This window comes from Nomascus leucogenys, chromosome 19 (assembly GCF_006542625.1).
Source record: "Nomascus leucogenys isolate Asia chromosome 19, Asia_NLE_v1, whole genome shotgun sequence".
NCBI lineage: Eukaryota > Metazoa > Chordata > Mammalia > Primates > Hylobatidae > Nomascus > Nomascus leucogenys.
Genome location: NC_044399.1, coordinates 31380122 through 31407099, shown reverse-complemented (window position 1 = coordinate 31407099; position 26978 = coordinate 31380122). Strand labels below are relative to the sequence as shown.

General features: G+C 58.2%; 1 protein-coding gene across 6 annotated transcripts; it reads left to right on the top strand.

Moving 5' to 3' along the window:
- The first annotated feature begins 191 nt into the window (after positions 1-191).
- Positions 192-23017, top strand: ADAM11 (ADAM metallopeptidase domain 11). 6 transcript variants are annotated; one of them, XM_030800656.1, is made up of 28 exons: positions 192-442; positions 904-1079; positions 10870-10946; positions 11134-11200; positions 12759-12844; positions 12930-13005; positions 13441-13507; positions 13573-13640; positions 14031-14105; positions 14188-14259; positions 14435-14601; positions 15453-15537; positions 15652-15742; positions 15858-15909; positions 15981-16187; positions 16371-16470; positions 16553-16624; positions 16743-16835; positions 17283-17363; positions 17903-17953; positions 18057-18120; positions 18345-18444; positions 18661-18780; positions 18874-19042; positions 19131-19245; positions 19331-19421; positions 20388-20405; positions 20911-23017. In XM_030800656.1, the coding sequence occupies exons 1-28, from the start codon at positions 382-384 to the stop codon at positions 20924-20926; spliced, it is 2517 nt and encodes an 838-aa protein (XP_030656516.1). In that variant the 5' UTR covers positions 192-381; the 3' UTR covers positions 20927-23017. The 6 variants fall into 6 exon arrangements, with proteins under 6 accessions (XP_030656516.1, XP_030656517.1, XP_030656515.1 ...); XM_030800657.1 differs by lacking the exon at positions 20388-20405; XM_030800655.1 differs by having other exon boundaries at positions 20388-23017.
- Positions 23018-26978: the final 3961 nt, after the last annotated feature.

Sequence of the window (26978 nt, the reverse complement as noted above, 5' to 3'; positions counted from 1 at the left end):
CCGCTCCGCACCTGCCGAGGAGCCCCCGAGGTGCGGGGAGGGACTCCGGGGCGACGCCTCTTTTGTCCTGCCGCGGCGGCGGCCCGGGCCCTGCGGGGCTAGGGGGGCCGGGGGGCGGCGGGAGAGCGGAGGGCGGGCCCTGGGCTCACGTGCTCTCCGCTCCGCTCTTAACCCGGCCCTGCCGCCCCGCCGGGATGGCCGCGGCCGGAGCGCACTGAGCCCCGGCGCCGTCCCCGCCGACCCCACCGCTCTGCGACCCCCGCCCGGCCCCGCGCCCCCGCCCCGGATCCGCAGCCGGCGCTTCCCCACCCCCGGCCCTGCTCCCGCCCTCCCCGCGCCGCTCGCAGCCGCAGCCCCCGGACCGAAAGGAATGAGCGAGCCATGAGGCTGCTGCGGCGCTGGGCGTTCGCGGCTCTGCTGCTGCCGCTGCTCCCCCCGCCCGGTGAGTGACCCCCGCCCGGCCCCGGCGCCCCCTCCCTGCCCCCGCCCCGGGATGTGCGGCACTTGCTGCTGCAGCCACATTTTCCTGCGGTGCTCGGGGTGACAGCCGGTCCGGAGCGCGGGAGGGTAGGGGAGCGGGAGAGGACGGAAGGTGCGTCCACCCACCTGTCCCCAGCTGGCCGGGCCCACCGCGTCCCTGCCCCTGCCGCCGACCATCCAGCTCTGCAGGTCTCTGCGGGTTTGGGCGGATGGGGGGGCAGTCGTGACGGTTGGGCGGGAGTGAAGCTCCTGGCCCCCTCCCCGCGGGCTCTTGCCTCTGCAGGGCAGCCAGATCCTCCCACCCGGATCGCCCTAGGGCTCCAGGGGCCACACCAGAGTGGGGGATGCGGCATGCTCACCCCATTCCCAAGTCTTCTGCCCCAGGGTGGGCAGCTGCCTGCAGCCTTGGCCTTGTTTCCCCAGGTCTTGGGACCCAAGGTCCTGCTGGAGCTCTGCGATGGGGGGGCTTACCCCAGCTGGGGGGCCCAGGAGCCCCTGAGGTCACGGAACCCAGCCGTCTGGTCAGGGAGAGCTCCGGGGGAGAGGTCCGAAAGCAGCAGCTGGACACCAGGGTCCGCCAGGAGCCACCAGGGGGCCCGGTGAGTGGGGCTGGTTGGTGAGGCCCGGGACTGAAGCAGGCCTCAGAGCCCCAGGGAGCCCACGGGGTAGCCAGGGCTGGAGCCCCAGTCAGCAGCTGCCCCGCAGGGTCCCCTTCCATACAGTGGGCTATCAGGTGGGTGCTGGAGCCCACTGGTGGGGAGCACCAGGCCTGCCCAGCCCCAGGGTCCCCTCCCATTATTGCAGGGTCCCCTGTCCTCAGTGTTCAGGGACCCCTAATGCCTAGGTCTCAGGTCTGCTTTGAGTCAGCCTTCCAACGGCCCCCTGCTCTGCTCTGGCCAAAGCTAGTTGTTCTGTTCAAAACAGGGCTTGGATGGGGCAAGTTGGGGGCAGGGAGAGGCAGCCCAGATTCCAGTCAGGGATTAGGGCTCTCAGGTTCCCACCACAGCCACCTCAGCGGGCTTTCTTGGAACAGCTTAGTGCTTGCTCCTGCCTCAGTTTCCACACAGTGCCCAGATAGGCTTGTTGTTCTCCTTCCTGTCCTGGCTGAAGGTGGGGCCTTGGAAAATAACTCGAGGCCCCAGGCCAGCTCTACCTGCCTGCCCACTGTCCCTTTCAGCTGCCAGGCCCCTCCTGCTTCCCAGAGGAAGGTTAGGCATGAAGGAGATTAATTGCAATTAATAATTAATTAATATCATGTGAATAATAATCACCCAGATGGAATATTCATTCAGCACGCCCCAGTGCTCCAAGAGCTGGAGCTGAAAGTGAGCCAGGCCAACAGGGCAGCAGAGGGCAGGTTGGCCGGCAAAGGCCCGGCACAAACAGGAGGTGTAGGGGAGAGACCCAGAGGAGGGGTACAACTGAGGCCTGGGAAGTTTTGGCAGCGGGGAGTGGTGGGAGGTAAATTGGGCTGGGCAGAGGGAGGAAGGAGGGAAACGGAGGCTAACATTACAGACATCTGTCAGACTGGCATCTGGCCCTGCCTAATGTACTTGGTTAAAAGCCCTTAAGGGAGGGGAGCAGAGGGGGATGCGGGGTGGTGCAGGGGTGGAGAATACTGATGAAATGGATGGAGCAGGAAGGGAGCATGCATAATAGATGGACCATCACTGAGGGCCGTGCAGAGGGGCAGGGGGAGGGGGCTAATGGTCCAAGGCCCGCGGGCACTGGGGGTGGAGTGGGGGGTGGAAGCTGCCTTCAGCAACTGCCCAGGCTCCCTGGGAGGTGTGCGGTCCCAGGGCCGGGGATGGGGTGTCCTGGCCGCTGAGTCTGGCTGTCTTGCCTGGTGTCACTCCCTACCTGTGAACTGTGCACCCCGTGGTTACACTGTGGGAGAACTGATGGTCCGCCCGACTGCTGGGACTCTGGCTTATGCTTTAAGGCATGTGCAGATTGAGTCAGGGAGGGATGTCACCGCAGGGAAAGGGGACAGAGTTGAGGAAAAGCCTGGAGTCAGGTAGGGATGAAAAGTCAGGTATTCCAACTGGGCAGGTCGCTCCTTCAGCCTGACCCTTTCGGAGCAGAGACAGAGGCGGCAAAGGGTAGGAGGTTCTGGGCTGTGGTGGTGTCTGCTACTGCGTGGGAAGGTCATGATGGGTGCAGTTGAACTGCTTGGGTTGGGGGTCTCTGTGTTGTTCTGCAGGTGAGTGAGTGCATGTGAGGTATGTATGTGATCCACCGATTCCAGATACTTCTGAGGGGTGGCTGAGAGCCTGGGGGGAGGAAATGGAGTTCCATGGATCTGCTGGGCAGTGATTATCTCCAATTTTGGGGTCTCTCTGGGACTGAGACTTCCTAGAGCCCTCGTGGCAACCTCCTCAAGGGACTTGATTCGGGCCCTCTCTTATCTGTGCCTCAATTTCCCCTGAGGTACCAAAGCTGTGGACTTCTATGGGCCACTCTGTCAAGCTTTGTATGCACTCTACATCACTTATTTCTCACAACTCTTTAAGGCTTATAACTTTTGTGTGTGTGTGTGTGTGTGTGTGTGTGTGTGTGTGATGGAGTTTCGCTCTTGTTGCCCAGGCTGGAGTACAATGGCGTGATCTCTGCTCACCCCAACCTCTACCTCCCAGGTTCAAGCAATTCTACTGCCTCAGCCTCCTGAGTAGCTGGGATTACAGGTGTGCGCCACCATGCCTGGCTAATTTTTTGTATTTTTAGTAGAGATGGGGTTTCTCCACGTTGGTCAGGCTGGTCTCAAACTTCCGACCTCAGGTGATCTGCCCACCTCGGCCTCCCAAAATGCTGGGATTATAGGCGTGAGCCACCGTGCCCGGCAGCTTATAACTTTTGTCAGCCCCATTTTGCAGATGAGCAAACTGAGGCTCAGAGGGATGAAGTAAATTGCCCAAAGTCAATTAGATCTTAAGCAGTGGAACTGGGAGTTTTCTCCACACCAGGGCACTTCCCAGTTCTGCCTCCAGGGCTCTCTGGATTTGGGTCCAGGAGGCAGTCTCCCAACTCCGCCCAGAGCAAGGAGACAAAAAGACACATCCAGAATATTCTCCCCAATGGCAAGGAGATATGGCAAACCCTCAATCTCCCACCTGGCATTTCTCCCTGGGGTTAGAGTGCTTTTGGCATCAGAGCCACGGGGTCTGATGGTGGATCCAGTGTGGACTTGAGCCCGTGTGTGTCCTAGCCACAAGTACCCCAGCCGGGCACTGCTTGGTTTTTGCCTTAACTTACTGCCCTGGTTTGGAACTTCAAGCCTAGCCGGTGTGGAGCCAGCAGCAAGATCTCTGGTCATGTGTCGAGTCCAGGGGCACATGCTGGCTGGCAGGGCCTGGGGCGCTGAGCTGCTGTGGCTTTGGGCAGGTCGTTTGACTTTTCTGAGCCCCAGTTTCCTGTTCCCTAAAATCAGGATGGTAACATATCTCAGTCTCACATACTACCAGGAGGTGGTGATGGGAAAGAGCTTTACGTGCTGAGGATTCCTGGCTTGACAGGGGCAAGGGTGGGGGTGCGACTGGGACAGGGGAAGAGACACAGCGGCCGAGAAGGAATTAGAAGCTGGAGAAATTAAACTGGGTGCATTGGCTCACAGTGGCCAAGGTCAGGGAATTGCTTGAGACCAGGAGTTTGAGACTAGCCTGGGCAACATAGTGAGACTCCCGTCTCTACCAAAAAAAAAAAAAAAAAAAAAAAATTACCCAAGCATGGTGGTGCGCACCTGTAGTCCCAACTACTCGGGAGGCTGAGGCTGCAGGATCGCTTGAGTCCAAGAGTTCAAGGCTGCAGTGAGCTATGTTTGCACCACTGCACTCCAACCTGGGCTACAGAGTGAGATCCTGTCTCACACAATACAACAACAACAAAAGAACAAGGTAGAGAAATTACAATTATTTACTAGGCCTTTTTGGGGCAGGCACTCCTTTACGTGGAATTATTTAATCTTCATCACAGCTCCCAGAGGTGGGGCTGTTATTCCCATCTCGCAGATGGAGGAACAGGCACAGAGAGCTAACGTAACTGCCCCAAGTGACACAGCACTTGAGCACAGGGTCAAGACTGATCCCCAAAGCAGGGCTCTCACCCAGCACGCTGCCACCTCTTGCTCAGGGCTGAAGGGAAAAGAGACACAGACGCACCCTTGCCCTCTCTCTGCCACTGCACTCAACCCCCTCACTTCTGTCCAGCCTGGAAGCAGGCTAGGCCTGAGGCCCAGAGAAGTGGGGGAGCTTCTGGGAGTGCAGAAACCTGTGGTCCCAGGGAGCCTGCAGCTGAGGGGTGGTGCAGGTCAGGCAAGACTACCGTGTACAGCTGGGCTGGTTGTTCACTGCACTAGGGTGACTGGGCAAGGGGTAAGTGAGCTGAATGCAATCTGTGGACTTATGGGGCCACATGCATTCTGACTTGCAGGGGGGCCCTGTTTTCTTTCTTTTTTTTTTTTTTTTAAGACAGAGTCTCGCTCTATCGCCCAGGCTGGAGTGCAGCAGCATGATCTCGGCTCACTGCAGCCTCTGCCTCCCGGGTTCAAGCGATTTTTGTGCCTCAGCCTCCTGAGTAGCTGGGATTACAGGCGTGCACCACCACTTCCAGCTAATTTTTGTATTTTTAGCAGAGACGGGGTTTCACCATACTGGCCAAACTGGTCTCGAACTCCTGATCTCAAGTGATCCACCCGCCTTGGCCTCCCAAACTGCTGGAATTACAGGTGTGAGCCACCTCACTCGGCCTTGGGACCCCTTTTTCTGATTCGCACCAAGCTGCTGTATGGGTTATGCCTGCCCCTGGGGAGACCCAGACTCCTTGGGAACAAGGAGAGGGCAGGACATGGGGAGGTGACTAAGGTCAGGGGTGAGGAGGTCGCAGACCTGGTACATAGAAGCTCATCTGAGCCAGCTAGGGGAGGGGTGCCTCAGTCTCCGGGCTAAGCTCTTGTGAGAGCTGCCCAGGCCAGCATTTACTGGAAGCGCCACCCCAGAAGCCCTCCACGGTGGGCGTGTGCTGCAACAGTGTTTGTGTTTTCTTCCTGCAGGAAGGTGGAGGGCAGTTGAGTAAGGTTTGCCCCCAGCTCTTGAAGATGGGAGTCATGGGCATGGTGCCACAGGGGCACCGGGGTCTGTGCCTGGGGCCCTGGTACCCCACTAGAGCCAAGGCCACGCTACAGTCTGTGCGGCCGAAGTTGCGGCTCTCTCCTGGGTTGGGGCTCACAGCTAGAAGCCAGGGCTAGGATTTGTGCTGGGCCCAGCTTGTTCCCAGGGGCGAGGTGGGGGCATGAACTGAGCCCTGCCATGCCAGAGAGTTCAGCAGGCTCAGTTTTGGTGTGAGAGGCTGCACGCTGTGGCTTTGAGGTGGCACAGCCTTAGTGCAGGTCCTGCTCCCCTGCTTCTGTGTGACCTGAGCCAGCCACTCAGCCCCCTGAACCCCACCTTCCTCATTCATAAAATAGGGATGCTCATAGTCTCCACCTCTCAGGCTGCTGCGAGGACTCGAGATGATGAATGTCAGGTGTCCAGCCCGAGATCTGGCAAAAGAGCCAATGATCAACATCTCTGAGTGCCCAGACAGGGTGCTGGGCCCTGGTGCTGGCATGAGGGCTGGGTGTCAGAAACAGGAGCCAGGATATTTAGGGGTTACTTGTCAGGCTCAGGGTGGGGTCCAGGGAAAAACCACATGAGCAGGACGCTGGCCTGTGGGCTTGGCCTCACCCAAGCAACCTCCTGGCTGCCTAGAGGAACCCAGCTGTCCAGAGTCTGTCCCCAGAGGGACTGATGACCCTGTAAGGAGGTGGCTCTGTTCTCAAAAATGTAGGTCAAATCCCATCATTGGAAATTTGTCTGGCTGTTCTCATTGTCTGGGAATCCCGATGCCCTCTTAATAAATGGAGCACCCAACACATTTCCGGGGGCGGGTGGGGGGAGCTGGCAGGTGGGTGGGTGGGTGGTTCCTCCCAGCTGGGACATACTCCCAGGTGGAGCTCCTGCCTCTCTGGCTCCTCCCCAGTCTGCAGCCATCCGGCCCACAAGGTGGTGGTATCTCCTTGTGGGAGGGGATTCCGGAAAGCTGTCCTCAGGTGAGACACCTGACAGGTAAATCACACCATCCACCCAGATCTGGAGCATAAGGCCACCATTCTGGCATGTCCCTGTCACAGTAGGTGATCCAAAGGAGTCGTTTATGCAGTTCCTCAAAGCCCTGTTCAGCTGGAACATTTACACTTCCTTCTTGTTATTATTATTATTGACCCTTATGATAACACATTTAAAAGGGCTTTTATTTAATCCTCACAGCAATCCTGGTTTTTCTTTTCTTTTTTTTTTTTTTTTGTAGAGACAGAGTTTTTTGCTGTGTCGCCCAGGCTGGAGTGCAGTGGCACGATCTTGGCTCACTGCAACCTCTGCCTCCCGGGTTCAAGCAATTCCCCTGCCTCAGCCTCTCAGGCACACGCCACCACACCCGGCTAATTTCTTTTCGTTTGACTAGAGACAGGGTTTCACCATGTTACCCAGGCTGGTCTCGAACTCCGGAGCTCAGGCAATCTGCCTGCCCACCTTGGCCTCCCAAAGTGCTAGAATTACAGGCGTAAGCCACTGCTCCTGGCCCAACAATTCTGTTTTACCGAGGGGAAAACCGAGGCCGGGGGCATGAAGCAGCTTATCTCAGGCCTTGCGATGCCTTTCCATTCGACATGAGTGTTGAGCCCGTGGGCAGGGACAAAAGTAGGCATAGCCCTTGCTCCAGGGAACTAAAGGTCACCCACCTGAAAAGCCAAATCAGTGATCAAAGAAGTGTATGTCTACTGTGTGCTTAAAGGCCCAGAGGTGGAGGGCGCCAAAGCCCTGCATGGGTTGGCAGGTGCAGGCTGTGCAGATGAGGGTGGGGAGGAGAGGGAGGTTGGGGCAGGAGTTCGGGGTCAGCGTGTGAAGGGCCATGCCTGGAAGTGGTGGGGAGCAGTGGTCTCCCTTCTCGAATTTCCTGGAGCATTTGAGAATCCTAAGCCTCCTTAGTCTCCCCCTTCCTAAGACTGTGTGTCTGTAGGTCTGGGGCAGAGCCCAGGTACCTGTATTTGTGCTTCTGGGTCTTTGGCAGAATCTTTGCCTTTTTCTGTCTGCACCCCACATCTGGTACAGAGAGGACGAGGCACAGTCCCTCTGAAGCAGATGTCTAGGAGAGTGGGTGGGCCAGCCAGAGAGGAGTCTCGGGTGGAAGGGGTGGTCACCCCTGCCAGGTGGTCACAGCTGCTGTGGCGACATGAACTCCAGCCCCAGGGTGAGATCCAGCCCCACACCTCCCCAGCCACCCAGCCATGACCCTGGGCCAGTCACCTCCAGGTGTCTCTCCCTGAGCCTCATCCTGGCGTTTGTAAAATGAGGACCAGACAGCCTAGGCAGGTTGAGATCAAATGAGCTGGAGCATGTGACAGCCTGGGCAGCCGGGGGAGCAAGAGACAAGTGCAGGGCACAGGGTCAGCTGAGGGCTGGCATCACCTCAAGACCAAAGGCCCCTCCCCCCAGGGATGGAGGGACAAAGGAATGAGGTCAGAGGCAGGGCAGGGGCAGAAAGCAGGGCCAGGCAGGGAGCACAGTTTGGCTTTGATAGAGCATTGGCTTAGGCCGGACATGGAGGCTCAAGTCTGTAATCCCAGCATTTTGGGAGGCTGAGGTGGGCGGATGGCTTGAGCCCAGGAGTTCAAGATCAGCCTGGGCAACATAGTGAGATCCCATCTCTTAAAAAATTAATTAATTAATTTTAAAAAAAGAATATTCGCTGGGCATGGTGGCTCACATTTGCAATCCCAGCATTTTGGGATGCCAAGGGTGGATCACAAGGTCAGGAGTTCAAGACAAGCCTGGCCAAGATGGTGAAACCCTGTCTCTACAAAAAAATTAGCCGGGTGTGGTGGTGGGCACCTATAATCCCAGCTACTCGGGAGGCTGAGGCAGAGAATTGCTTGAACCCAGGAGGCAGAGGTTGCAGTGAGCTGAGATCGCACCACTGCACTCCAGCCTGGGTGATAGAGCGAGACTCCACCTAAAAAAAAAAAAAAAAGAACATTGGCCTAAAGCTGGGCAGTCTTGGGACTCTGTGCCAGCAGGAGTCCCCTCCCCACTCCCCAGGTGCCAGGGCCACAGAGATTCTGGGGACTGAGATAGGTTTGTCTGACCCATCTCTTTCCTCAAACCAGGGACAGGGTTGTGTCCCCACATGGGGCCAGGCCAGGCAAACACGCCTTGGTATGTGGTCTCTCTCTTTCTCCTACCACCTTTGGGGGCTCTCCCAGCCCCCTCCTGGGCCACCTCCAGCCAGGCCCAGCCCCCAGCCCCAGCTGCCCCGGCACTGCCCCAGGGGCTTATCTGGTCTGAGCCCTGTGTCCTGCTGGGCTCAGCTGCACCAGATGGGGAAAGGGTGAGAGCTCAGCAGGTGGCAGGAGGTGGTGGACAAGGAGGGTCCTAAGGTATCTGGCCTTGCTCCCCCATCAGCTGGGGCTTTCCCCAGAGTGGGGGCTGGCTTGGCCTCTGCAGAGAGGAAGCAGGCTCGATGGGGTGGTTCGAAGACCTCCTGAGTGAGGGAGATTCTGTTGGTGCCAGGGCAGACTCTGCTGGAATCTCCAGGTCCAGGATGGTACCACTATTTAGCCAACCTCCTGGCCTCGCATCTGGGCTCATCTGACCATTTTCAGTAGGAAAATCTGAGGCTCAGAGAGGTTGCTGGGTCATCCCTGGAGCTGCACGGTGAGAGAGCAGCATTGGGGCAAGGGGTCTGGCAGGGTGCTCCTCTAGGCAGCTGTGGAGGGGGCTGGCATAGGGGCTTGTTGGTGGGGGGCAGATAGAACAAGCAGGAACAGTCTCGGGCAGGGGAAGGCCAGGATGGTTCAAGCCATGGGCCGGGAAGAGGATGTGGCGACTCCTTGTCCTTGACTTTCTATTTTGGGCTGATCAATGCTCTAGGGCCTCAGGATGGAATTGGGAGCCTTGGTCAGCCTGGAATAGGGTGAGTCGGTGTCCTTGGGGCGCAGAGGTCTGCCCACCCAGGCCCTGGCTGTTGGCCCCCCCTTGCTTCTCTCCCAGGACCTCTCGTGGACACTGGGCCCTCTTCCATTTTACTCCACCTTTGGGGTGAGACAGCCCTAGAAGCAGACTCCCTAGCTCCACCACTTTTTAGCCGTGTGACCTTGGGCAAGTTAGTCAACCCCACTGTGCCTGTCCCCTATCTTTCAGATGGGAATGGCAGTAATCTATCCCATAGGGTTGCTGCGAAGATCAAACAGGGCAATACTCTAAGTGTTTAGACCAGGGCCTGGCACACAAGAAGTGCTCGGTAAAGATTAGCAGTGATGAGGTGGTTGAGGAAGAAGCCGACAAGGCACAGGCTATGGATTTCATGACCGCAACCTTGGGGCTCTCTTCCTTCCTGCAACCTGCCATCCCCACCACAAAGGCCAGGCAGTGAACAAAAGCCTCCCATTTGCAGGGCAGAGTGGGTGACCCTCATGTTGGGGTCTGGAGTCAGTCTTCTGGAATGAACAAGGGGTGTGGAGAAGGCCCCAGCCCTGAGTCCTCTCAGCCCTTCCTGGGCCCTGGGGTTGCTGTGATCCAGGCATCCTCAAGCGCCCAGGCCTGGGGGGCCGCCATCTTGCTTGGGCCTGGTGCGTTGCCGTGGCAACCTGGAGCCTCCAGCCCCACTGCACTCTGAAAAATTTATCAGGAAAACTTCCATGTTTAAAAATTAACCATAGGATTGAAATATTAAAGATGAACTGCTTTGGGCGAGGCAGAGGGCAATGGATTTGGGGGTAGAGGAGCCAAGTCCTTCCTCCCAACATGATGGCACCTGCCCATCGCCCAGTTCCCGGGGGCCCAGCCATCCATTCCCACCCACTCGCCCCTGTCCAAGGCCTCCTATGTAGATGGAGGCTGGGGCCAGTGTAGGGGGACAGGCAGCGAGGGTCCTGCCTCCCATTTCCTGTTTGTCCCTTTCCCATGATACTCTTGGGGCCCTCCTGTTACTTTGCCTGATGGTGGGGTGCCCCTCACCAGCCAGGAGGGCATAATGAGGCAGAGGGCTGGCCGGGCTGCCCCTTTCCATCCTGGCTGCACCTGCAGCCCAGCCCCAGAGAGGATGCGCAGGTGCCCGGGCCCAGAGGGCAGAAAGGGGGCTGTGCCCAGGGCTGAGCACTCCTGCCTCTGCCCACTAGTAAAGGAGTGGGGTCATGGAGGAAGAAGAGCTTGGGCAAAGCATCTTGCCCCCAAATCAATGGTCCCCTCAGTTGCCAGGGCTGGCCGCCCCCTCCCCAGGGCTACTGTTGGTCCCGGGGTCCCCCCGACTCCCACCTTCAGGCCTCCCTGGGTTGACTCCCCCTCTGCCCTCCCCCCACACCAGCCTGTCCATCTGGCCCAGGTGAGTTTCGTCATCCCAGCCTTCAACTCAAACCTCACCCTGGACCTGGAGCTGAACCAGTGAGTGTGGCCTTGAGCCCAGGAGGAAGGGCAGTGGTGGGGCAGGGGAGGCATGGCTGGGGCCTGGCTGCTGGGGGTCCGGGGGTTGGGCCCAGGCAGAGGGGACCTGGATCCTGGCCTGAGGCAGGCCTCAAGCCCGACCTCACCTCGCCTGTGACCCCCCTTCCTGCTGCCCCCTCTGTCTCAGCCACCTCCTGTCCTCGCAATACGTGGAGCGCCACTTCAGCCGGGAGGGAACAACCCAGCACAGCACGGTGAGTGCCTCTGCAGGGGACCAGGGCCAGGGGTGGAAGGAAGGTGCTGTTTCTGTGGTTCTGTGGTCACAAGTTTAGGGACAGGTGGCTGCTGGAGATGGGGTCCTGGGCCTGGCCCCTCAGCACCTTCCCTCCCTCCCCACCCGGGAGGCTCTGAGGGTGGACAGTGGGCAACTTGAGTGCATGGGGCCCTGAGCTCCCCTCACTTGGCCCCAGAGCTCTGACTCCCAGCCAGCCCACCTGCCTTGCATGGGGCCTACAGGGACACTCGTTCTGAGCAGGCTGCCAGGAATCCCCCTCTCCAGACTCTTCTGAGAGGGGCAGCTGAGGAAAGGCCCTTCTTACTCAGTATCAAGGCCCCGAAAATCCCAGCTGCCTGGGACACCAGGGTCCCAGCCCTGAAGGCTCTAGAGCCTGAAAATGAATGAGAGTCTATAAATAGCCTGTCTAACCCCCCTCACCCCCCACCGCCTGTTCAGTAACTGGAGCACAAGTAATTCTGCAGGAGGCAGAGCTGGAGGGGGAGGGTGCCACTGGTCCCCCCCCGGCCCCAACCCACGAGTCTGGCCAGGAGGACACATGCTGCCCATCACTCCTCAGCCAACCACAGGCCCAGGGACATCCTGGGAGGCAGTGCATGAGGTTGTGTGTGATGTTAGGGGCGAGTACATGATTAAATGAGGTAATATATGGTTAGTGCCAGAGCAGTGCTGGGTACATGGTAGGTGCTAAATAAACACTGCCTGTTATTCTCAAAGGAGTCCCTTCCCCAGCCCCAGCAAATGGCTAAGAACCCTTGCTGTAGGCCGGGCTCCTATAATCCCATCACTGGGAGGCCGAGGTGGGCAGATCACCTGAGGTCAGGAGTTCGAGACCAGCCTGGCCAACATGGTGAAACACCATCTCTACTAAAAATACAAAATTAACCAGGCATGGTGGTGCATGCCTGTAATCCCAGCTACTCGGGAGGCTGAGGCTGGAGAATTGTTTGAACGCAGGAGGCGGAGGTTGCAGTGAGCTGAGATCATGCCATTGCTCTCCAGCCTGGGCAACAAGAGCGAAGATCCGTCTCGAAAAATAAATAAATAAATACATACATACATACATACAAAAATTAGCTATGTGTGGCGGCACATGCCTGTAATCCCAGCTACTCGGGAGGCTGAGGCTGAGGCATGAGAATGGCTTGAACCCAGGAGGCAGAGGGTGCAGTGAGCCAAGATCACGCCACTGCACTCCAGCTTGAGTGACAGCGAGACCCTGTCTCAAAAACAACAACAACAACAAAAACCATTGCTACAGTCCAGCTTCCTCATTTTATAGATGAGGTGAAGGAGGCCCAGAGGTTCCTAACTCCAGAGGGCTAGGAACTTGCCCAGGGTGGCACAGCAAATTAGGAGCACCAACCATCTAGAAACAGGCTCCAGAGCCCCAGACATACCTGGGGATTGTGGCCACCTGCAGACAGGGCAGCTTCAGTGGTCCCCAAAAAGCCTTGAGGCCCATTGGCTGCCTCCGGCCTCATGCCAGCGTTCTGCTCACTGTTCTGCTCCTTCAGGGGGCTGGAGACCACTGCTACTACCAGGGGAAGCTCCGGGGGAACCCGCACTCCTTTGCTGCCCTCTCCACATGCCAGGGGCTGCAGTGAGTATGGGGAGGGTCCGGGCAGCTGGAGAAGCCTCTGGCCCAGCCCTGGGGATGGAGGGGAGCTGCGCCTCTCTCTCCACAGTGGGGTCTTCTCTGATGGGAACTTGACTTACATCGTGGAGCCCCAAGAGGTGGCTGGACCTTGGGGAGCCCCTCAGGTAAGCCCCACACAACCCCTCACCGTCCTCTCTGATGGCCCTGCCAAGGTTGTCCCAACAGCTGTTGCTGCCACCTCTTCCTCCTGCTCCCCCCTCAGTAACCCCAGCCTCACTGCCCTCTTCAGTGACCCCAGCTCTGGTTCCCTCCCTCCCTCCTGTGCCCCAGCTCCCCCTGTGCCCCCAGCTCCAATGTCCCCTCTGTCCCATAAGTGACCTCCCATTGGGCTCCAATGTCCTTTGCCCCTGTCTTTCAGGGTGCCCCCAGGTCTTGACCCCGGAATCTGAGCATCTGGGAGATCAGATCTGACATGGGAGCTGTGGCCAGTTCTGGGTCACCCCAGGGTGGGGTGGAGGCGAGGGCTGGATCTGGCCCCCCCAAGTGGGCCTGGAGCAGACCCAGTTGGCACCCCAAGAACTAATTTCCCCTCATTGCAGGGACCCCTTCCCCACCTCATTTACCGGACCCCTCTCCTCCCAGATCCCCTTGGATGCAGGGAACCAGGTAAGGGAGGGAAGGGGGGGTGGGGAGGGGCCGGCTGTGCCCCCCTCACCTGCCCCTCCCCACAGGCTGTCTGTTTGCTGTACCTGCCCAGTCGGCTCCTCCAAACCGGCCGAGGCTGAGAAGGAAAAGGCAGGTACGGGGGCCCGCACAGACCTCGGGCTGCAGAGACCTCGGGCTGCAGAGAGACCTCAGGCCGTGGCCCAGAGCAGGAGGGCACCCTCGTCTATGGCTGGGGCGAAGGAGGGCTCAGATGGATGTGGCTGGGAGCCAGGGACCGTGTCTGGGAGAAGCCCCCACCCCTTCCCTAATGCTGGCATCTACAGAGGCCCCATCCTGGGCAAACCGAGGCTGCCTGCCCTCATTCCAAAGCTGAGGAGGGACAGGACCCTCTGCCAGAGGGGAGCTGGCACTGTCCCTGGCTGGAGTCCAGACCCCCCCATCCCCACCAAGTCTGTTCCTGACTTGGCCATGAGATCAGTCAGACATGGAAGGGACTGATTCCAAGTGCCCACCCACCCCCCAGGTCCGCCGGGGCCACCCTACAGTGCACAGTGAAACCAAGTATGTGGAGCTAATTGTGATCAATGACCACCAGCTGGTGAGTGCCAGGGCAGGGACGGGGGGTGACACTGGGAGGCCCCCGAAGAGGCTCGCCCTCCTCCCATTCTTCTCTCTCCCAGTTCGAGCAGATGCGACAGTCGGTGGTCCTCACCAGCAACTTTGCCAAGTCCGTGGTGAACCTGGCTGATGTGGTAAGCAGCTCTCCCTCCCTCCCTTCCCTCCTCCTCATGCCCCCCACCCCATCATACACATTAGGGGGCACTGTCAGCCCCTGGCTCCCACTTCCTGGAGAGAACAGACAGGCCCTCCTCCAGCCCTGGCCCCAACACCCACTCCCACCCTCCAGCCCCCTCATCTTCTCCCCAGATATACAAGGAGCAGCTCAACACTCGCATCGTCCTGGTTGCCATGGAAACATGGGCAGATGGGGACAAGATCCAGGTGCAGGATGACCTCCTGGAGACCCTGGCCCGGCTCATGGTCTACCGACGGGAGGGTCTGCCTGAGCCCAGTGATGCCACCCACCTCTTCTCGTGAGTCCCCCACCCCGCACCTCCTGCCAGCCTCTGCTAATTGCTACAGTGCTTAGGGTTACTCAACACCTGCCCTGTGCTGGGTGCTCCTCTCAGAGTCTGGGGACTGGGCTCACCTTGCACCTGCCACCTCCCCCCAGCCACATGCAACAGCTGGGCATCATCCCCTGAATCTGAGGTTGATGCCCTTGTGGTCCTCTTCTGCCTCTCACCTCCCTTTAGTTCTGTCTTTCCCCTTTCAAACTGTCCCAGCATCCCTTCCTCAGGGACCCAGTGCTCTGGTAGGGAAAAAAATCTAATAAAAGGGCCTTGCAACTAGAGATGGTCTACTAGGAGCCTCTCCTTTGCCTTATGGGCAAAAGAACCCAAGGAGGGGCCAGGCACGGTGGCTCACGCCTGTAATCTCAGCACTTTGGGAGGCCAAGGCGGGTGGATCATTTCAGGTTACGAGTTTAAGACCAGCCTGGCCAACATGGTGAAACCCCATCTCAAAATACAAAAATTAGCCAGGCGTGGTGGCATGTACCTGTAGTCCCAGCTACTCGGGAGGCTGAGGCAGGAGAATCATTTGGACCCAGGAGGTGGAGATTGCAGTGAGCTGAGATGGTGCCACTGCAGTCCAACCTGGACCACAAGAGTGAAACTCTGTCTCAAAAGAAAAAAGAAAAAGAAAAAAAAGAACCCAAGGAGAGGGGGAAGGGTCTTGCCTGGGGTCACCAAGGCTGATGTAAAGGGCCAGGCTCACCTCCCGAGGAAGGACTCTAGTGTGAGGGGCTCCCCAAGGCCCCACCACCACTCAGGGAGCCACAGGGGAGGGCAGGAGGCCATCCTGACAGCGCACTCCCTTCCAGGGGCAGGACCTTCCAGAGCACCAGCAGCGGGGCAGCCTACGTGGGGGGCATCTGCTCCCTGTCCCGGGGCGGGGGTGTGAACGAGGTGAGCAGTGAGGGGACATGGCTGGGGTGGCGGCTAAGGGAAAGGGGCTTCAGGGGCACGACGTGCCTGTTGGAAGATGTAGAGACATCTGTGCCCCATCTTCCCCACCCCCAGTACGGCAACATGGGGGCGATGGCCGTGACCCTTGCCCAGACGCTGGGACAGAACCTGGGCATGATGTGGAACAAACACCGGAGCTCGGCAGGTATCCGCCCCCGGAGGCCCCCGTGTGGCCCACGCCCAGCAGCTCTGGCACGGGAGGGTGTCAGTGGGAGGGGTGGTCCTTGGCCTCCCTCATATCCACCTGGCTCACCCCTCAGGGGACTGCAAGTGTCCAGACATCTGGCTGGGCTGCATCATGGAGGACACTGGGTGAGTTCTTGGGGACAAACCGGGGGAAGGTCTTGGGCGAGGGGAGTCTTAGAGCGAGCATTGTTTGGCAGTCTGGACCAGGGGCTCAAGAGGCCCAGCTCACAGAACCATTCAGGATCCCAAGAAGCCCAGTTTTCCGCAAACACTGCCCGGGGAGACCCAGATTTCCCTGCTGGGACACCAAAACCGGCCAGGCTGCAGTGCGCATCGTGGCCACTGGGCGCCGCCCAAGCCTCGCATGGAGACACCTTCCCTCCAGCGCGGCTGCGAGTCCCCAGGTTCAGCGCAGGGGACGGGAGCGACAGGGACAGGCGGGAGGATTCTGGTGCAATCCCGGGGCAGATCCTCCGCCTCCTCGCGATGGTGACCAAGTCCCCCAGTGTACCCCCTCCCCAGCCTTGAGCGGGGTGAGGGTAAGTTGGAGGGAAGCAGCCAGCAGCACCTCCCCTCGCCCTATCCAGGTTCTACCTGCCCCGCAAGTTCTCGCGCTGCAGCATCGACGAGTACAACCAGTTTCTGCAGGAGGGTGGTGGGAGCTGCCTCTTCAACAAGCCCCTCAAGGTACCAGCCCCGCGGCGGGGAGCATGGGAGTGGGCCCTGGGCGGGGTCCGGGCCAGACTCCCGACCTGTCCTCCCGGTCCAGCTCCTGGACCCCCCAGAGTGCGGGAACGGCTTCGTGGAGGCAGGGGAGGAGTGCGACTGCGGCTCGGTGCAGGTGAGCCGTGGTGCGGGCGCCAGGTGGAGAACCGGGATGCGGGGGTGGGCACGAGGGAGCGTCCGAGTGGGAGAATTAGGGCTCGCCCGCCTCCTTCCCCTTCTCCCGCGTCCCTCAGGAGTGCAGCCGCGCAGGTGGCAACTGCTGCAAGAAATGCACCCTGACTCACGACGCCATGTGCAGCGACGGGCTGTGCTGTCGCCGCTGCAAGGTAAGCAGGACCGGCCGGGAGGCAGGGCCAGGACGCAGGAGGAGCGATTGGAGGCCTTCAGATAAGGGGCGGGAGCTAGGGAGGGAATCGGAGCCTTCGGGGACGGAGGCCTCTGGGGCGGGGCTTGATGCGAAGACAGCGCCAATGGGGAGCAAGGGGAGGGGCTGAAGGATGTTGAAGGCGGGGCTACGAGGAGCGGGCAGGGAAGGCTACCCAGGATCAAGGAGCGGCAGGAACGTGGGCGAGTTTGGGGGCGGTGCTGAGTGCGCTGGGAGCGAGGTGGGGAGCGTCCAAGAGGTGGTGGGAGCAGGGAAATAACAGGCCCGAAACGGGGCCCTGGGGAGCTGGAGGGTCCGGGGATGTGGGGGCCCAGGGAGCGGGGGCCCTGGGGAGGGCAGGGCCGAGGTATCCATCCTGCCTGACCCGGGGAGCGCGTCTCTTCCCTAGTACGAGCCACGGGGTGTGTCCTGCCGAGAGGCCGTGAATGAGTGCGACATCGCGGAGACCTGCACCGGGGACTCTAGCCAGGTCCGCCCTGCCCCGCCGTCCTGTGGAGCCCTGGGCCAAGCAATCCCTACCCTTGTCGATTTGGTTTTCCCGGACGAGTGCTCAGCACTCCCCTCCTCTCCACAGCTGGCATCGACCTCCACTGATAAGACTCAGTTTTCTTATCTGAGAAACGGGTTCTTCAAGCTCCTGGCCTTGTTCCTTCAATCATTAAACCAGAATGTATCGTCTGGCTGGTATTCCCAGCGCCTGGTCCGGTGCCTGGTGTAGGTTAGGGATCAGCGTAGATGATAATATTAGTTAACATCTATTACAGCCTAATTACATGCCGGGCATTTATCTCCCAGCCCTACGAGGGAGGGAGGCTGGAGCGGCTCTGGGGCTTGCAAATCCGTGTGGTCTGGGTCCAGAACCAGACAGATCGCTTGTCCTAGGCGTGGAAGAGCCCTGTGGCATGAGCCCCTAATGGGGGGCACTTGGCACCCCAGCATTCCTCCCTGGGGCAGCCCTCAGCTCCAGTCCTGGGGCTGCTCTGCTCAACCCCACCCCTCTCTCCACAGTGCCCGCCTAACCTGCACAAGCTGGACGGTTACTACTGTGACCATGAGCAGGTATGATGGCTGCCCCCCAAGCCTGGGAATCAGGGCAGTCTTTTGTCTCCACTCTGACTACTCAGCATCTCCATCCCTTGTCTCTTAATTCTTGGACTCTCAGGGCCGCTGCTACGGAGGTCGCTGCAAAACCAGGGACCGGCAGTGCCAGGCTCTTTGGGGCCATGGTGAGTCTGGCTAGGGCTGGGAGTGGGGACTCCGGAGGACCCAGAGCTGAGAGGCTGGGGAGAGTGGGTTCCAGCTGAACAGGCCCCCAAGTGTGTAGCTCCCCAGGATCTCAGGGACCCAGGCAGGCAGCCTGGGGATCAGGCCAGAGTGTGGGAGATGCAGGCCTGAGGTCTTGGGGTGGGTCCTGGGGCGCGTGGGGTCACTTGGCATCCTCTCCCCACAGCGGCTGCTGATCGCTTCTGCTACGAGAAGCTGAATGTGGAGGGGACGGAGCGTGGGAGCTGTGGGCGCAAGGGATCTGGCTGGGTCCAGTGCAGTAAGCAGTGAGTACTGAGGCTCCCAGAGGGCCTCTCAGCTCCAGGGCAGGTGTGACACTTTTCAGAGATGGTGTAGCAGGTTCTCCCAGGAGGAGCCTGTCAGTCCCAGTGGGTGGGCACGTGGCAAATCAGGTGGCAGGGTGCAGGGTGAGGGCAGATTAGAGTTCAGTAGTTGAGTCTGAGGTCAAACTTGGGGCTCACAGTCTCTATGTGCCCCAACAGGGACGTGCTGTGTGGCTTCCTCCTCTGTGTCAACATCTCTGGAGCTCCTCGGCTAGGGGACCTCGTGGGAGACATCAGTAGTGTCACCTTCTACCACCAGGGCAAGGAGCTGGACTGCAGGTGCTGGCCAGGCCCAAGACTAGGGAGGGGATGTTGCAGCTGTGCTGGGGGTTAGGAGACAGGGGGCTGAGGTTGGCTGTGTCGCTTCCCCAGGGGAGGCCACGTGCAGCTGGCTGATGGCTCTGACCTGAGCTACGTGGAGGATGGCACAGCCTGTGGGCCTAACATGCTGTGCCTGGACCATCGCTGCCTGCCAGCCTCTGCCTTCAACTTCAGCACCTGCCCCGGCAGTGGGGAGCGCCGGATTTGCTCCCACCACGGGGTGACTGCCTGGAGCCCGGGATGGTGGGAGAAGCTTACAAGAGGGGACAGGCCCCTGCTCACCTCTCCTGGCCCTGCCCTGCCTCTAGGTCTGCAGCAATGAAGGGAAGTGCATTTGTCAGCCAGACTGGACAGGCAAAGACTGCAGTATCCATAACCCCCTGCCCACGTCCCCACCCACGGGGGAGACGGAGAGATATAAAGGTGAGGCTGGAGCTGGCCAAGGGGGGTCTGTCTGTCCCGCTCTCTATGCCTGTCCTTGCCAACTAAGCCCTGCCATCCTCCCCAGGTCCCAGCGGCACCAACATCATCATTGGCTCCATCGCCGGGGCTGTCCTGGTTGCAGCCATCGTCCTGGGCGGCACGGGCTGGGGATTTAAGTAAGAGACACACACACCCTGTGCCCCCTGGCATCTTTGAGGGGGGATCAGAACCCCTGAGTGGTGGATCTGAGGGGCCCTCCCTGAAAACTCAACCAGAGCTCACACGTCATAGGTCCAAGTAGCCTGCAGGGCTTAACATTTAGAAACTAAGAGATTTTAGGCTAGATGAGGTGGCTCATGCCTGTAATCCCAGCACTTTAGGAGGCCAAGGCAGGCGGATCACCTGAGGTCAGGAATTCAAGACCAGTCTGGCCAACATGGGGAAACCCTGTCTCTATTAAAAATACAAAAATTAGCCAGCCATGGTGGTGCGCACCTGTAATCCCAGCTACTTGTGAGGCTGAGGCAGAGTTGCTTGAACCCCGGAGGCAGAGGTTGCAGTGAGCTGAGATCGCGCCATTGCACTCCAGCCTGGGTGACAGAGCAAGACTGCGTCAAAAAAAAAAAAAGAAAGAAAGAAAGAAAGAAAAGAAGAGAAAAGAGAAAAGAAATCAGGAGATTTTACACTAGCAATTTGGATTTCCAGCTCTGGAAACATGAAAAGGTTGAGCCCCAGCGTGCCTCTAAGCATCCCCAAATAGCCACAGAGTGTAGCTGGGCAGGGGCTGCCCAAGCCAGGCATGTGTCCTCTGGTCCCCAGTCCCCACCCAGCCTATAATGCTTTGTGCGTGTCTACGTTTGGGGTCCTTGTGCTGGTCTAACCCCCTTAATGTGCAGAGGAGGAACCCACGGCCCAAGGTCACATGATTGAGTTAGTGGCAGAGTCAGAACTGGAACTGGGATGCATTTTTGTGGGCGCCCTGGGTAATTCTCCCTTGGCTGTTACATTAGTGTCCAGGCCCCAGGGACCCTGGCCCCGCTCTGGGGCAAGGGGTCGCATGGCAGCCAAAGTCCCCTCCCTGAAAGAAGCAAAAGGTCAGATGTCTCCTTTTCCTCTCCCCTTCCACCATCCTTCCCCTGCAGAAACATTCGCCGAGGAAGGTACGACCCGACCCAGCAGGGGCCAGTGTGATGCCGGCCACGTCATCCCTCCCGCTGTCCTTGTCTCCTCCATCTCATTCGTCACCCCGCGTTCTGTTGATGGGGAGCAGGGGCTGATTCCCCCACCCCTGCTGCCAGGCTGTCCCGGCAGGGGTGGGAGAGACTCGCTCAGGGAAGAAGGTCCCAGCTGCCCTCGCCCTCGCCCTCGCCTGCTCAGGCCACGTCCTTCTCGACTGCCCTGCTGCGGCCAGGCCCTCCCCCGCCACCAGGTGGAACTGGAGCTGCGCCCCTGGCAGTCCCCATCCCCGGGAGGGTCCTCCCTGTGCGTCCCATCTGTTTTGTCTTCCATGTCACCACTGTCTGACCTCCCGCAGATCCCTTCCCCGGCCAGCCTGTGATTTGCGGCCTGCCTCCTGGGCCCAGCACTGAGCTCCGGGGCCCTGCTGGAGAGCTCTCCCCGTGGCCCCTGCTCACGTCCTCCCCTGATGCCCCCTCTCCGTTCCAGGTCCGGAGGGGCCTAAGTGCCACCCTCCTCCCTCCAAGCCTGGCACCCACCGTCTCGGCCCTGAACCACGAGGCTGCCCCCATCCAGCCACGGAGGGAGGCACCATGCAAATGTCTTCCAGGTCCAAACCCTTCAACTCCTGGCTCCGCAGGGGTTTGGGTGGGGGCTGTGGCCCTGCCCTTGGCACCACCAGGGTGGACCAGGCCTGGAGGACACTTCCTCCACAGTCCCCCGCCCACCTCCTGCGGCTCAGCCTTGCACACCCACTCCCCCGTGTGAATGTAGCTTCCACCTCATGGATTGCCACAGCTCAACTCGCGGGGGGGCCTGGAGGGATGCCCCCAGGCAGCCACCAGTGGACCTATCCTGGATGGCCCCTCCTTGCAACCAGGCAGCTGAGACCAGGGTCTTACCTCTCTGGGACCTAGGGGGACGGGGCTGACATCTACATTTTTAAAAACTGAATCTTAATCGATGAATGTAAACTCGGGGGTGCTGGGGCCAGGGCAGAATGTGGGGATGTTTTGACATTTACAGGAGGGCCCGGAGAAACTGAGGTGTGGCCATCCCCCAGACCCTCCCCCGGGATGACCACACCCGGAGTCCTGTCACTGAGCACAGGCAGGGCCTGGGCATCCCAGCTAGCCCCCGCTTGGCCCCGCTGAGCTTAGAGGAAGTATGAGTGCTGATTCAAACCAAAGCTGCCTGTGCCGTGCCCAAGGCCTAGGTTATGGGCACGGCAACCACATGTCCCAGATCGTCTCCAATTCTAAAACAACCATCCTGCTGTCCCTGTCAGGACACATGGATTTTGGGCGGGGGGGAGACCTAGAATATATAGTTCCTGTAATAAAATGGCACCTTCCCCCTTTCAAGAAGGGTGATTCTGGGGCTGACTCAGGGTTTAGGTGCCCCCTGGTGTGGCCTAGATGTCCCCACCTGGGCCATCTTTCTGGGGAGGACTCTCCCAGGTAGGGAAGGCCAGAGGTGGCCCAGTGCCTGGAGGGTTAGGGTCTCTGCCTGGGATGTGAAAGAGGACGTAGGAAAGGGAGGTCTCATGGATGATCCTAGGCTGCTAGAAGTCCTTAAGGCTCCATCAAGTCCATTCCACTTCCTACCCCCATTCCAGGGCCGAGTAGTAAGTTTACAGATGTTTCCCCCATTACGTGCCCCCACTCATCCCTGCTGCAGCGAGCCTGAGAGCCAGGCAGAGCCAGGCACAGCTCCTCAGTCTTCTCACACAGTCCTGCCAGTGGCCCTCCCTCATGACCCTTGCTTGGGAGGGTGGAGCACTGGCTCCTTGACCCTAAAAGGTAGCTGGCAGGGGCAAGATGGGGGCCAGCTACCTAATGGATGAAAGCCACAAGTGAATACAGTTCTTGTCACCAGGGTTGCCCTGCCCTCACTCGGCAGGGAGTTCTGACACCCCAGGGCCCGTGAGCTGCCTGCTTGAGCCCCTGTTTCTGGGGCACCTTCGAGGAGGCGTTGTGGAGGGAATCGCTCCCTGTTTATTCACACCACCCTCAGGGGCAAACAGGCCTGGGACCTGCTGACACCATTTTGGGTAGCTAGATGCACCCGACAGCAGTGGGGTCCGCACACTGAGCTCCAGCTGGCACTGCCCACTCAAGGGCTGAGTGGAGGGGCCCCTCCGGCCAGCTCTGCTCCACCAGCCCTGTCAGCTGATGCGGGGCGGGGGAAGGGCTGGGTGTTGCACTACTGCTGCGCTGCCTTAAGGCATCTGTCCTCTGGGGGTGCACCCGTGCACACAGGTACAGTGCATCTGGCACAGCTTTTGGATCCACACCTCTGCACAAGTGTGAATACCTCTGCAAATATGGGCATATCTGTGTGTGCTCGTGTATATGGGGTGGGGAACATGAGACTTCCTGTGACCAGTCCACCCTGGCTCCCAGCTGTCTGTATCCTCCTGCCCTGCCCTGGCGAGTGCCTACCCTGGCAGAACCCAGGGAGGAGTGGAGGCTGCCTCTGCCTGGGCCTCCACACAGCATCCTGTACATACGCCACCTGGGCTGGGGGTGGGGAGGCAGGGCCAGGAGCGTGGATTAAAGATCACATCCTGGGGCTTCCAGGGAGCTCACACCAACCTTGTGTCTCTCTCCTGTCTGTGAATGTCCATGCTGTGACTTGTCCCCTCCCTGTCCCCTCTGGCTCGGGAGGGAGCATGACAACTGGGGTGCTGGAGGCAGGAAAGGAGCACCCAGGACCAGCTCCATTCATGGTGAGGAAACAGGGTGGAGGCCTGGCCCTCCCGCTTCCGCTTCCTCGCTTCCTCGGCTCTTCCAACAAAGACAGCTGTGCCCCTCCTCTGGCTCCAGCAAAGCAGGAGGCCAGGCGAATAGGAAAGCATTTTCCCAAAAGTCGGGAGACCCAATTTCCCTTTTATGGCTGAAGCCAAAGAAGCCTCTCCTCACCTCCCAAAAGATTCCAGAACCCTGGACAAAACCATTAGCCTGTCTGGTCCCAGGGCACCGTGTTCCTGGGCTGTTTTCCCACCCCTGTGCCCTCTGGCCGAGCCTGGGGCAGGAGGGGACTGAGCAAGGCCGGTGCTGGGAGTCCCTCCCCTGGCTGGGGCTGGGTCTGAGCCAGGAGCCTGTAATGATTATTCCTGTCTTCCCCTGCAGAGTGCTTGGGCCTGGAGGTATTCACAGACTGGGGGGGCCGGGAGGAAGAACTGGGGGAGGATCCGTCCATCGGGCTCTGGAAGTCCTGCTTGTTAAGGGAAAAGATAAAAGAAGCAGTTGGGGGCAGGCAAACAAATGAAAGGCTAGAAAAAATGGAGAAAGAAATAGCAGCACCAAGCGGGGGCCTGGGAAGAACTGGCAGCTAGAAGCTTTGGGATCATAGCCCCCCATTCCTGAACAGGTAGGGTTCCCAAGGCCACCTCGGATCACGTGCCGAGAGAGTAGGACCCAGGGCCACGTTCAGCTTAGATTCCTACTCTGGCATCTGGTCGCCGCAGGACACTGGGTAACATCTAACTCCAGTCTCTCCTGCGGCAGAAGGTCAACTTCTTCCTATTCAGAGTGCAGGGGGAGAAAAGCAAGAATCATTCTCAAACCGATCAGTCATGAACTGAAGTCTAGCTGTGCCCTTGTCTTCCTTGCTCTAGGCTGAATAACACTATTTTTAACTTTCTTTTTGCTTCTGCCTCTCAACTCCTCCATGCCCATGCTTAACCCTTTCTCAGTTTCCAGTTCCCAGTCTATCCGGGTCTGATGTGTGGTTCAGCTGACCCTCCAGATAGGGAAAGGGTGGCTTCTGGCAGATGAATGGCAGGAAGGCAGAGAGGGCACAGGTGAGGCTCAGCCTTTGTGATTCTCAAAGATCAGTGCAGGCCAAGCGTGGTGGCTCATGCCTGTAATCCCAACACTTGAGAGGCCAAGGCGGGTGGATCACTTGAAGTCAGGAGTTCGAGACCAGCCTGGCCAACATGGTGAACCCCTGTCTCTACGAAAGATACAAAAATTAGCCAGGTGTGGTGGCGCTTACCTGTAGTCCCAACTACTTGGGGGGCTGAGACAGAGAATTGCTTGAACCCGGGAGGTGGAGGTTGCAGTGAGCTGAGGTCACACCACTGCACTCCAGCCTTGGTGACAGAGCAAGGCTCCGTCTCAAGGAAGAAAAAAAAAAAAAAGTCACTGCAGAGTCACCAGATGCCTCTCAGCCTCGGACCAAACCCTGGAGCCCTAAGTGTCCCCTGCGTGGGTAGGCAAGCGGATGCTGGAGAGGCACCCAACTCTCTGCCCTTGTCTTGCCTGCCTGGGGATGCCAGCTCACTTTTTCCCAACTGGCCAGGAGGAAAAAAAGCTCCACAGGTTGGAGTGGAGAATCAGATCTGGCCCAAACGGAACATCTGAAAAGACTGACTTTGGTTTTGGAACTGGTTATCGGCAGCTCTGATGGAGTGATTCCTAAACAACATGGAATGGATCCAGGAATTTGAAATTTGCAGTGAAGGCCACCTATTGCAAGGAATTCCCAGGAACCCTTATTTTTCAAAAGTAGAAATTCCTGTGGCCAGGAGCAGTGGCTCATGCCTATAATTTTATTACTTTGGGAGGCTGAGGTGGGAGGATCACTTGAGTGAGCCCAGGAGTTCAAGACCTGCCTGAGCAATATAGTGAGACCTTGTCTCTACAAAAACTTTTTAAAAATTAACCGGCCGGGCGCAGTGGCTCACACCTGTAATTCCAACACTTTGGGAGGCCGAGGCAGGTGGGATCACGAGGTCAGGAGTTTGAGACCAGCCTGGCCAATATGGTGAAATCCAATCTCTACTAAAAATACAAAAATCAGCTGGGCATGGTGGCGCATGCCTGTAGTCCCAGCTACTTGGGAGGCTGAGGCAGGAGAATTGCTTTAACCGAGAGGTGGAGGTTGCAGTGAGCCGAGATGGTGCCACTGCACTCCAGCCTGGGTGACAAAGCAAGACTCTGTCTCAAAAAAAAAAAAAGAAAAGAAAAGAAAATCTTTTGATCTTTTGATAAAATCACCATTCCAGGTTGCCTCCGAATCATCCCCCTCACCCCTCACTTTTTTTTTCTTTTTCGAGTCCGTCGCCCAGTCTGGAGTGTAGTAATGCATCATAGCTCACTGCAGCATTGAACACTGGGGCTCAATCTTCCCACATCAGCCTCCTAAGTAGTTGGCACCACAGGTGCTGGCCATCATGCCTGGCTAATTTCTTTTTTTTTTGTTTTTTTTTGTTTTTTTTGAGACTGAGCTTGCTCTGTCACCCTAGTGGAGTGGCGTCATCTTGGCTCACTGCAACCTCCACCTCCAGGGTTCCAGGGATCCTTTCACCTCAGCCTCCCAAGTAGCTGGGATTACAGGTGTGTGCCACCATGCCCGGCTAATGCCTGGCCAATTTTTTTGCATGGGGGGGCTGGGTGCAGTGGCTCAGCCTATATAATCCTAGCACTTTGGGAGGCCGAAGCGGGCGGATCACGAGGTCAGGAGTTCGAGACCAGCCTGGCCAACATGGTGAAAGCCCATCTCTACTAAAAATACAAAAATTAGCTGATGTGGTAGTGGGCCCCTGTGATCCATAATCCCAGCTGTGATCCCAGGCAGGAGGATTGCTTGAACCGGGAGGCAGAGCTTGCAGTGAGCCAAGATCGTGCCGGTGCACTCCAGCCTGGGCTACAGAGCAAGACTCCATCTCAAAAAACTAAAAACAATAAATAAATCTAATACATCCAAAAAATTCTCATATCAACATATAATCAACATAAAATAATTATTGAGATGGTACATCCTTTTTTTTTTTTTTGTACGAAGTCTTTGAAATCAGGGATGCATCGTGCCCAGTTTCAAACTCAGCAGCTACATGTGGCTATTACTGATACTGTTAAGAAGCAACATTTACACCCAAGAAGCTTTGAAAGAAGGAAAGGACGGAAGAGAAAACAGAAAACTACGCGTGAAAGACTTAGGTCAGGAGCAGCAGACACTGCCTCCTTAAAGGTCAGAGGGAAACTTTGTGTATAGTCCTTTCTAGAAGGCAAGAGATGGCCGGGCGCAGTGGCTCACGCCTGTAATCCCAGCACTTTGGGAGCCTGAGATGGGCAGATCACGAGGTCAGGAGATGGAAACCAGCATGGCCAACATGGTGAAACCCGTCTCTACTAAAAATACAAAAAAATTAGCCAGGTGTGATGGTGCATGCCTGTAATCCCAGCTACTCTGGAGGCTGAGGCAGAAGAATCGCTTGAACCCAGGAGGCGGAGGTTGCAGTGAGCCGAGATCACGCCATTGTACTCCAGCCTGGGTGACAGAGAGACTCCGTCTCAAAAAAAAAAAAAAAGAAGAAGAAGAAGGCAAGAGACAAGTCAGGCTGATGTTGGCAGGATCAAGGAATTTTTAACTTAATCTAGAGTGAGAGACCTAGATTTATCCTGCCCTGAAAGGGGCTCTGGCCCCCAGGAACTTGCTTCAGGCAAAAGAAGATTTCTGTCAATCTTTCCAGAAGACCAGCAGGAGAGAGAAGCAGCCCCGGCCCAAGGCTTCATGCTGAGGAAGATTCTTGAAGACTTTCAGCTGAG